Genomic DNA, 12395 nt, shown 5'->3' with positions numbered 1-12395 from the left:
TAATGCTAAGAAATCTTCAACATGATGAGGTATGAATTGTATAGTTTAAGTCAACAAATGGAGATACTTCCCAATGTGAAAGAGGCTGCCTGGCAACTGGAGGAAGATGTTTTGGTCAGAATACACAGGTAGCCCAGTAGACAGTGCTTTAGGCGAAGGCCAAGCCCTCCTTTTCCCAAGATACTGCCCCTCTGGAACTCCACCCCCACTTCCGAAGGCCCAGGACTCAGACATTTCCCAGACTACATTCTGCTGCTGGACCCAAGAAACAGGCAGGCAGAGACCTGGGAGCGAGTCAAATCTCAGCACACATTTTATGAATTACAGTGCCTGGGAGGCATCAGCTTTAAGGAGAGGCAAACGTAGAGATAAAGAAAATGTGCAGAAAGTACATAAAGATAAATGCCTGTAAAATCACTGCTGCTTTAATGCATTCCATATTGAAGAAATAAAACTGTGAATATTCTTGATGATTTAATGGCAACAGCGCCCAGCTAAGACTTGTTTGTCCAACTAGATAATTAAGCTATTCATATGTAAATGTTTATAGTAGTTGATCCTGATTTTCAATTACAGTTTTGGTGAGCTCTTTTAGTGCAGAAAAAATGCCTTCTAAACATGGAGTAATCACTTTCCCTCATGAAAGCTAATAAAGCAGAAGCCCATCTCATGTGGCTGTGTCTGCTCAGGGACCACTCTCAACTGGCTGCATGATTATCCATTGTTACTGGTCCTTTGGCCAAAGGGGTTGTTGTCAATAGATTCTCTGTCAGTCCTAGGTTTAAAGTCCATCTTTGTTTCATATGAGCTCTAGAAACTTAAAAAAGCTACAGAATTTGTATAATTCCTACATAAAATGAGAATCTGACAATTTCTATGTTGGGTAGAAGATTAAATTGTATTCATTTTTGCAGAGCAGGTGCTTAACAAAGTATCTGGCACACAGTATTTATTACTGTGATCATAATTATAGTATATTAATTATATAAGTAATTGGTTATAATTAATATCACTGGTATTATTATCTAGAATACCTGTCATAGGACGCCCTGTTTCTCAGAGCACAGTAGGAGTCAATAAATTCACATTATAGTTTTTCATTTGTCTGACCATAGGATCAATCTGTAGAAAGTCCTTCAACTTTTCAAGGTCAATTTTCTAACTAATAAACAAGATGTGGTCATATCTTCCCTGCGATCCCATGTTAGCTTTTTACAAAACAAAATATTGTGGTCTTAATGTAATTCAAACAAAGCCATATATACAGCTATATTTATTTGTTTGGGTTTTTTTAACTGTATTTTTTTTTGTCTTTTCTTTTTTGGTACTGAAGATGGAACCCAGGATGTTGCACTTGCTAGGCAAGCGCTTTGCCACTGAGCTACATGCCAGCCCAATATACAGCGATATTTAAAACCAACGATATCCCAGCCCTTTTAGAACTGGCAGAACATTCTCAAATTTTAAAATTAAGATGATCTGAGCACCTGTCCCTAACATATGTAACTCTAGCTGCTTAGGAGGCTGAGATCTGAGAACTGTTGTTCAAAGCCCACCCAGGCAGAAAAGTCTGAGTTTCTTATCTCTAATTATCCAGCAAAAAGCTAGAAGTGAAGGTGTATACAAAACTCACAGAGCTAGCATAAAGCAGATTTAAAATCTGAACCCAAATCTTTCTTTCACGAAACTCTATTATCTTTCTGTAAGACCAAGAGTTATTCTGCATTTATCTTGCCTCGCAGTATCTCAATCAGAGCTGGCAAACACTCTCTGATTTATTCAGAATTTGCTGATGTTTTCCATATGGACTGAATCTAGGACAGACAAATTCTACCTTATTGCTGAACCAATGAGAAATCCTCAGAGGTTACAAAGTTATGTAAGATTATTCAGAAAATTTTCCTTTATATGAAGTATAGGCAAAAGCATTGATAGTAAGCTTATTTTTAGAGACTGTGATATACATGAATATTAATATGAGAAGGGTTTATTTGAAAATCTAAATATCCTGCAACATCAATACAACCCTCCTTGTTTTAGACAGAATTAGCTATCATGTAGGCCCTATTCAAGCATTTTTATTTCCATTTGTTTTCCAAGCACTATATGATCATCATAAACAATAAATCCCAAGGAGAAACTGATTATGGTGAGCCAAAAGACTCCAAAAGATAAGAATTTTCTCTCTCTTTCCTTAGCTTAAAGAACCCCCAACTATATTCTCCCATATTATTTTGCTTATGACAAGCCTAAGCCACAAAAGTTCATCTCTAACTGAGGTTCCAGGTAGTCAGAGAGCCATTTCTTTGCATACTTAGTTTGCACAAGAACTACATCACTCAAGAAACTCAGCCACAATGTCATAAACACTGAAGAAGTACATAATACTTCAATGCATAAGCCCATTACCCTCCTAGTGTCCCACAAAAATGTAACAGCATCCCTTACCAGGCTATATTTTTCATACATAACCTGTTTCCAACTTGTAGTATGAATGTGCAACTGTGAATCCCAAATCTTAGCAACTTGAAATGTGCAACCAAGTCATCATGGTTCACTCACCACTGACAATTCACATCACTGAAAAACCTACCTCTCAAGTTCTGCGATCTTCTTGTCCTTGTCATTCTTTTCATTCTCCACCTCCTTGAGGATCTCCAGTAACCGGTCTACTTCTGCCTGAGCCTTGCCACACTCATCACGGTAGTAAGATGCTTCTTTATCAAGCTGTTTTAGTCGGTCTGCAAACTCAGGGTTCATTCTGGAGTCATCTTCAATATTATGAGCCTTCAACATTACATTTTTAAAGAATTCAGTTAAGACAATGATTTAGAACAATAGTTAGTGCAGTCACCAATGGCCCAGAAATAAACTTTGGAGAGAAATAACCAACAAAAATTATGGGTGTTCTGTCAGTAAGAAGGCAGAATTGAGAAAAAAATCATACATTTTCACTACTTTAGAAAATGGACTTGAAAGTATATATTACAATTTCTTGTGGTAAGCTCCTTTTATTATTATTTTCTTCCATAAAATATTGTTACTTTTGGCTTTTCTTTCCATCAATAGCAAGGGGACTAATGGGAAGGGAGGTTAGCTCACAAAATCTTTCTTCTTGCACATTTGGCAAGCAGTGAGTATTAAGACAGGACAACTCCTTACAATGAAGGCCTGAACAGATCAAATCCTTCCATTTCCAGTGCAAAGAACTGAAACTACATAATATTAAAACTGTTTTCCAAGTTCTGCCATGGTATATTTGCAGCCAGGTAACATGTAAGCAGCTGGCTGACTGACTGTTGAGTACTTAATCTTTTAGAACTTTCAGCAGCAGATAGAATTAAAAAGGAAGGCTCCTAAGTAACGAATGGCTTTCTGGCCAACAGTCATACCCATAAATTCTTGTTTTCTTGGATATGTTTAATCTTTAAACCATGAGGAGGATGAGCTAATTCATGAACAAGCACATAGACAAGAATCTGCAAACACATGCATAGATAGATGGCAGCTTTACACACGAGAACAGACACAAGCAACGGTAAGCAACAACACTGGAGAATAATTTGCAGCCAAAGTATTTGTGGTTTCTGTGTATGAATGTGTTACAGTCTTCTATACCTCAGAGTAAACTTTGGCTGAAATATTCCCAGACAGGTGGAAAGAACACTGCACTGCAATGTTTTGCCTACCCCTTGTTTCCCATTATTCCTAATTGACTTCTTCAAAGAGCAAGCAGGGAAAAAACAAGTAGTTTAACAACAGTGCACATTCAACAGAAAAAGTTCTGAGAAGTCAAATGTATGTATCTCCAAAATTCGCAGGTGCAACAAGAAAAGGTTAACAATTTATTAGGACTTGAAGTTGTTCTGCTGTCCTGTTATGTAGAGCAGATGTTCAATGTGCTTTTACACACTTTTTCTTTGTAATTTCAGGGAAAAACCAAGGCAAGCAAGCTCCAGCTACTGTGGGGTCCAGTGAATCATGCATGGTTAGAAAAGTTCAGACTAATACTACTGTTAGAAGGTTCACAGTCTTTGCAATGATTTAGTAGAAAAAAATTCAAAAATTAGTAAAAAATAAAATAAGTTTCTTATGACAAAATCATTTGAAAATATTTTGCATGTAACATATTATTGAAGCATGAGGATGAAAGGGGGATAATTTGCTTTCATGTTCTTTAAAATTTCCTCTCTTAAGAAATAAAGACAACTGTGCAAAAGAACTTGGAAAAATAGATCCATTTAAAAATACTATCAGGAGTTGGTTTACTTCCTCTTACCTAATCCTGTACCAGGTTGTTCTTCTAACACAGAGAACACTTAATTTTTATTAAGTATACACTCTGGGTGTTGTTCTAATAAATTATTGACCTTTTTAGTATAATTTAAATAATCTGAAAGAAATATCCGAGCTACTATGATTTGGGGAGCTTACTAATCTAATAATTTTTAAGCATTAGATACTGAAATAGCTTAGTCTTTACTTTAAAATGTAGAGCAGATATGCTATTTTTAAAAGACAGGACAATACCCACTCCACATATCCACTTCTATTTGAGATAATAACAAACAACTCAATTCTTTTGTGACGAGTATTAAAATATAGGTTTTAATAGCTAAAAAGAATAATCTTCATGTTAACTCCTCTTCCATTTTCTACTAATACTACCATTATTCTACACCATCTAAATATCATCTGATTATACGCCTCAAATTGTCTAATCAGTGACATTAGTATATAAAAATAATGCATTGAGTAATGATAGATAGAAACATTCAAAATAAACTGTGATAAAGTTGAAATTTCTTTCCCAATGATGATTTTTAAAGGTTCATAAAGAGCAGTTCACTTCTGTAGTTTATGTTGGTTGTTTTTAATTCTTGTGATTATTATCATTGTTTTTAGAAACTGAGTATAGCAGTAGTAGCTGTGAGACCTTCCTTCTAAATTGAACCCTGTGTCTTATGTCCATAGGAAATGATGAAGCCTTTTTAGGAACAATGAAAACTACAGAACGAGTCAACAAATGGGAAAAATTATTCATTTGTGCTTCTTACTAGTTATAATTTTGCAATATGTATCCCAGAAATAAGGCTTGTTAAGCAGCTAAGTTAAGAGCTTTATTAATTTTTATCAGTGATGCTACATATTTTTTAAAGGTGCCTCATAAAATCTTTATAGTCTGTTAATAGTAGGCATGTGAGCACATTCCTTATTTTAGATCTTTGAAGATGAAAACCCAAGACCAGTTTTTTTACATTGGGTAAAATTAAGTGGTTCATAGTCTTTTCAACTCAATAGGTGAGAATGTTTGAGTATGATTAAAGATTCATGGGCTATTTGGATATATGGAGAATCTAGGAAAAAAATGACAGATCTAGACAACATCAATGATGAACTCAAGTAACCTTGAAGTGAGGTCATATTATTAAAGACCACTGTCAAGTTTACAGATGGCTGTATCTGTTAGATAATATTCCAAATATTTTTTAATGAAGATATACTGTGAGTTAAAATAGACAACCTATGAGTTAAAATATGTCTATCTCTAGTTCCATATTACCACCTACTGATTCTAGGGAATAATTTATGTCAAACTATTTTCAATATTGATGCCAAATTTGAGGAAGGGCTTTTATATAAAGGTACAACTAGATAACATTATTAAATTGTTTACATCAATAAAACTTTGAGACAGGATCCACATAAAGATTCCAGAGTAACAGTGGCTTTTTTGGAAGATTGGGAAGGATTCTGAGCCCCAACCCATCGTAAGTCCTTGAGATAAACGTTTCTACAAACTTTCAAGGATATGAATAAGATCTTCTACCTAGAGTGAATCACAACTTTGCAAACAATGAGCTTAAAGTTATAACCATTATAGTATAAATGTACTATTATGAGATTTACAGACCTAGTAGTGATGCTATGTTATAAATGGATTAAATAAGTAAATAAGTGACTGAATAAATAAATGGATCCAATGTTTCCTTTAAATTTCTAATGCCAAATAATAGAAGAAAGTAAATATTTTATTTATATTTATGTAATACCCTTTCCTTCTCAAATTATAACAGTTTTTATCTAGACTATCAGCCTCTGATGAGGAGCAAACCAGGGAATGGATTTAGTCCAATATATCCTCTATTGTGGAAAAATATTTCAATAAATTATTATCACAATAAATTCCTACCTAATATATTCAAGATTCTGATATATTCAAGATTTAAGTAGAAATGGGTAGCAATTATTTCCTCTTAAGTATCTATTCTGTTGATTTCAAATTATCTCTCTCGTATGAGAAATGCTTCCCCATTCTATTTCTTCTGAAGTAATTAAGTATATCACTACATTTTGTTAGTCAAGACTCTAACCTTAAGATGCAAATTAATGAAGGTCTTTTCTTTCCACAATTTATCGATCAGGAATATGGTCAAGATTATCTTTCTGGAACATTCGACTACTCATTAAAACCAAAGAAATATCAAAAATCAGGTATATGGCTTTATCTCAAAATATGTTTTGAGACAATTAAGCATCTTCTAGAAAAATAGACAACTGGAAAAGAACATTAAAGAAAAGCTTGTATTAAGTTGGGGTGGGGGGTGGTTCTTCCATTGTAATTCTTTTATATTTGCATATGTAAGGAAACTTCTCAAAGACTGGCAATGACTGAGGATGTGTAATATATATTACAATGCCTGGCAGTTATCTTAATAGAAGAAAATATAACAAGAAGCCAAGCAAAATATAAAATTAATACTGTGTCTAAATCAAAGTAAAGAAATAAAAAGAAGATAAAGGAGATTTAACTTGCTGATTAAATAGGCCAACTTAAAGAATATCCAAGTATCTGTTCTGTCTTAAGTATTTCTTGAAAAACTTTAAGCATATTTTAGAAAAACAGAAAATTGAGGAAACATAAAGTTGAAGTAGTTTAGACTGAAGGTTTGGGGGTCTGAAGTAGGGAGTTGAATTTGATCTGTACATGTTGGGTGTACACATGAATATTGTACCATGAATACAACTCAATAAAAAATAAATTTTAAGGGGCTGGGAAGGTGGCTCAGTGGTAGAGCGCTTGCCTTGCATGCCAGGCCCTGGGTTCGATTCCTCAGCACCACATAAGCTAAAAGAAAAAAAGCCGGAAGTGGCACTGTGGCTCAAGTGGTAGAGCACTAGCCTTGAGCTAAAGAGCTCAAGGACAGCACGCAGGCCCAGAGTTCAGACCCCACGACCGGACCCCCCCAAAAAATAAATAAATAAAAATAAATAAATAAAAATAAATAAATAAATTTTAAAACAAGTTGGGAGTTTATCCCTATCAAAATCACAAATCTCAAGTTTATTTGTACTTAATCTTGTAAAGTCACAGATTATTTTTAGTCAAATACTAGTTCTTCATTCCAGATATCTAGAAAGGAAAATCATGACCATAAGTCCAGAAACCTTCTGTGATACAAGAGGGGGAACATTCAGTTTCAATATTATATAACACTGTTTCTTTGAAATAGGCCCTAGTAATTTTAATTTTTAAAAATTCTTTCCTTCAAATAATCAAATGATTACCCATGACCATAAAGTAAAAGCAAAAAGTTAAGCCATAAATTGGTGGATTTTTTCATCCCTGCTCCTTCTGGATTTTTTGCAGTATTTACCAAGTTTATGCGCTGTAAAATATTCTCAATTGCAGCATTTTGCTGGCTGGGTGTCCTCTGATAGCACCTTAACATTCTTTTCATGTCTTGGCAGCAGAAAATGGGAGTCTTCTATTTTATATAATGTATTTGATCTCAATTATCAAAAGAAGTACCAATTTCCACAATATTTTATGTTTGGGGAAAAATAAGTCTTGCTAAAATAAGGGTGATTATGACTACAAACTATTATAAAATTTAAAATGCACTTTAAATAATAGAAACTAATGATGATAGGCACATTAACTGAAAACAACATACTTGGGAATAAATAACGTTATGTCTTGAAATCTTATACATTCCCATTTAAAAAACTATAAAAGAAAATGTTTATAGGTGGAATAAATAAGAATTGTATAAATAAAAGTAAACAAATACTCAAAACAAATTTTCTACTATACAAAAAGTATCCAACTTTATGTTTGGCCCATTTTAAGATCCCTTTAAACAAAAATGTAACAATTAATGTAATTCCTTTGAACTGTGCAATTTCCTAAATTAGCAATGTAGAGGACTGAGGTAATTACCCAGAGGTTCTGAAATAAAGCATGAAATTTCAAATCTCACATGCTATTGTAAGTACTATTTGAGTTCTTTAGACACTGAAAGCCTGTATCAATTGTACTGTGCATTTTGCATGTCCATGCATTGTATGTGCCTTGTGTGTGTGTCTTAAGTTATTTCTTAAATAGCTGTCATGTGCAACTTTGTCAGGAGCTACTAGTTTAAGAGTGGATCAAATAGTTTTCAGAAATAGGATTAAAAAAATCTTAAAAAGAAACCACAAAGCCTAAACAATGACTGTGGAAACATTTATAATTCAGCCCACTCTGTTCCTGGAATTTTACGGTCCTATAATGACATATAAATCAGGAAGACCTCACTGAACATTAACAAGACATTTTTTCCCCTCTCTCTGGAATGGAAAATGCTTGGTCTTGTTCTTGTCAAGGTTTAAGTAAAGTTTGAGCCCTGCAAAAGGTGTGTTCACAGGGGATGAGATTTCACATGGATAATGGCTAGGTAGGAGGGGGTATCTTGGGTGCAGAGGAGTCTAAGCACACTGGCTAGTAGCAAGGTTGCTTGTTCAGTGAGCCTTGCAGCAATGAAGATACCATGCAAAGCACTATATTGAGGAAACAAAAGGTCTAAAGAGTTATTAAAAATTTATGAAAGACTCTGGATACCATCTCAGAACAGAATAATCACTAGGGGCACAATAAAGAAGGTATTTGAAACTGATGATAAAACCATATTATTTGTCTAGAACTAAGAACAAAGGGAAGAAAAAGGACTCCACTGAAGATAACCTGCAAAGAGTGTACAATGACAAGATGAACTCCCCCAGCAGTACAGTTAACTCCCTCAGACTGCTACTTAAGCTGCAGAAAGGTAGTTATTATAAGAAGTAATTAGGATTCAAAGGCAAAAGGTTAGTTTCCTAAGAAATAACATCACTGAAAACAATGAACAGTCTACAGTAAAGGGAGGAGAAAAGCAAGCGGTTTATTTGTACTCCAGAGGAAAATACTTGCAGGAAGGTTTAAAGCTTAATCCCTGACTATTCTGATGGAGTACACACTGACACAGAACTAACTGTAAATTTTTCCTATGTAATAAAAACAACTATAGTATAATTCACCAAAAATGTGAGGGTGGCCATATTCAAAACAAACATACTAGACCAAAAAAAACTTCCTATGTACTAATAACTGGCTACAAATAAAAAGGAGAAATAGATTATTTACAATAGCAACTGAAAAAAAAGACATACTTTAAGTAGAAATATTCCAAGACTCACAGAAGGAAAATGACAAAACTTTACTGTATAAACAAAACAAAACATGAAACCTTAAAATTTTAAAAAGTTCTCAAAAGAAGTTTTGAAAAGGGTGAAATAATTATAGAAATATATCAATCGTGATCAAATCACTGTTAAAAATAAGCATAATTCAAATGAAATCACCAACAATTGTGTTTTTAACTGACAAAATAATCTTGAAATTAAATTGAAATGATGAGAGGAAGTTATAAAATTATAAAATGGAGAAACAAAAGCCAAAATAATTGCAGTAAAATTTGTTCTATTATATGCTTATACCCTTTCTACAACAACTTAAAATAAATTTTTAAAATATTATTAAATGCTGGGCATCTGTGGCACCTGTAATCCTAGCTATTCAGGAGGCTGATATCTGAGGATTATGGCTCAAAAACAGCCCATCAGGAAAATCCCAGAGATTCTTCTCTCCAATTAACCATAAAAATCCAGAAGTAGATGTGTGGTTCAAGTAGAAGAGCACCAGCCTTAATCACAAAAGCTGAGCCAGAGCACAGGGCCTTAAACTCAAGCCCCATTACCAGCAAACAAAAAAAAAGTTCTTTTTAAGTACATAAAGTCCAATTTACGGAATTATAACACCTTTGTACAACAAACAAACAGCCCTAAAAATAAAACAAGTAAATGATGGTATGTCATTAAATTTTTGACCAAATAAGGAAGAACCAAAAGTGAACAGCAGTTTAGAGACAGACTACAAGAGCTTAGTATTCAACAAATTAGTACCACAATCAGTGGATAAAGAAGGAGTTATTTGATAAACAGTGCTAATTAGTTGGTAATTTAGAAAAATGCAGTTAATATTAATTAAAATATACTGAAGATGATAAAAGGTTTGGATTGAAGTAAAAAACAATATTCAAAAAATTTTAGATATAGGTGAGTAAAATCAGAGAATGACTTTAAAGAATAAAGGGAATGAGGAACTCCTCAAGAGAATCACAGGACAAGAATTCTGAAACAGTTCCCTTTATGTATAAAAAAAGTTCAAAATAATTTCTACAAAGCTGAACAAAGTTTTAAATAAAGCACAGAATATCTCATGTGAACCAATGAACAAACCAGTAAATGCTAGTCAAGGGCTGTAAAGATGTAAATAAACAATCTACTGAAGAAAAAAGTATTAATATTAAAAAGCTAGTAAGTGTATTTAAAACTTAAACCTCATTACTAATTATAGAGGAAAACTTAAAAAGGAAAAACAAACAAACAAACATTCCCCCTAAGCATGGCTAAAGTTATCTAAAATGGCCATGTTTAATGTGAGGCACAGTGTGGGCCAAAGGCCTCATTTAATAAGTGCTGTGACACGTGTGCATTCACAAAATTTCTATGAAATGCAATGCAGCAGGAGCTGTTGGGAGCTTCTTAAAATCACTAGCCCAGAAGTAAATTCATTATGAGGAAAGAAGAAAGGGAAGGAGGGAAAGAGAGAGGATCTAATCTAGAAAGACTCTTTGAAGAGCATTATTTATACCATTAGATTAAGGGGGAAAATAGTGACTGAAACTTGTGGAATAAGTAAGAGCATTCTGAAACAATAATTATATGAGAAAATTCTAATAAGTTGTATAAAAACAAGTGATAGAAAACTGAATAAATAGCATGACACAATTTGATAAAAAGAAATAGAGTATTAGGTAAGGAAAAATGAGAAAAGAAAAGGAAGGAAGGAAAAACAAAGAATAAGAAGAAAGACAGGCAAGAAAGAAAGAAAAAAGATGACAGCAAAACCACACAAAGGTGCCAAAGAAGAGAGCAACTCAGTGTTCCTTAGGATTATCTCTGTAGTAAGCCATTCTGGTTTTCCCCTATTTTTGCTTATATCCATTTATATTTTCATAAATTTTCAACTGGTTATCTATTACTTTTAAAACTAGGGAAAACATATGTATTTTTTAAAAGTCTTAAGCAAAGAAAAAAAATCCATCATGCTACATCCCTCTGAGTCAAAAAAGAACTGGACCCTGAGAATATCTGCAGACAGAGGGAGTTAAAATAATGAGAGTTGGCCATTTTCCCAGGATGCCAAATCAATGGCTTTCCTTAATTAAAATGGGGAGGAAAGTCAGTCAAGGCCTTTTGAATTCGTTACCTCAAGTCTGAAAAGTTTTAGGCATGCTGGAGACCCATCACTGAGCTGAAGTGAAGGAAAAGTTGATGAGGCCATGTCATCAGTATCTGGAATGGTCTAAAAGTTAACAGAGCTATTTCTTTGATCCTACCTATCTGGACAGAGATAGTAAATTTCTGCTAAGATCCTACTGACTTTTTGTTCTTGCAGGAATAAGCAATCTGTCCTTCATATCCTAAAAGAGTAAACTGATTGATTAGTTTTGCTGCTCCATCAAAATCCACACCAGAGAAAAGGTTATAAAGATGCTCTGTCAGGACTTTGGGAATCTTGTGTGAAAATATAAAATTTATTATGATGAAGGGCCAACTCTAACTACATGCAAGTATTCTGAAACAATGGTTTAACAAGGAAAAATGTATTGGCTAAATTGTTTCTTTTATCCCATGCCCTTTCCTTTTATGGGAATTTATAAGTTGGACAGAAAGATCACATCTGTCAATTGAGAAATTCTATCCATCTTTATATAGTAAAGCTCCTGGTAAGCCACTTGAGCTCACAAACAAAACAAAAAAGCTTGTTTATTGTAGTACTATGGACCATTCTACTGTAGTGCATATGGACCATTTAACAAATATTTTCATTAGTTACCTAGTTTTGTATACAAGCTGTAATCAGAATTCCTATTTTCTGTTATCAGGATACCCCATAATAACTTGACCTCAACTAATTGATGCTTAAAAAACTTACAATTTTGTTAGACATTTATGATCTCAAAGAGCAT

At 33.7% G+C, this 12395-nt stretch overlaps 1 protein-coding gene across 4 annotated transcripts in view; it reads right to left on the bottom strand.

Annotated features, from left to right (window-relative positions):
- Erc2 (ELKS/RAB6-interacting/CAST family member 2) overlaps window positions 1-12395 on the bottom strand; it is a 789311-nt gene that overhangs the window by 314653 nt on the left and 462263 nt on the right. For all 4 annotated transcript variants that reach the window (XM_042679900.1, XM_042679903.1, XM_042679901.1 and 1 more), the window contains one exon: window positions 2594-2787. In XM_042679900.1, the coding sequence (XP_042535834.1) occupies window positions 2594-2787 (194 nt within the window). The remainder of the gene's footprint in view (window positions 1-2593; window positions 2788-12395) is intronic.

The sequence above is a fragment of the Dipodomys spectabilis genome, unplaced genomic scaffold (assembly GCF_019054845.1).
Source record: "Dipodomys spectabilis isolate Male_0828 unplaced genomic scaffold, ASM1905484v1 ptg000054l, whole genome shotgun sequence".
Taxonomy (NCBI): Eukaryota; Metazoa; Chordata; class Mammalia; order Rodentia; family Heteromyidae; genus Dipodomys; species Dipodomys spectabilis.
The sequence above is the reverse complement of the archived record's forward strand: the minus strand, read 5'-3'. Positions and strand labels throughout refer to the sequence as shown.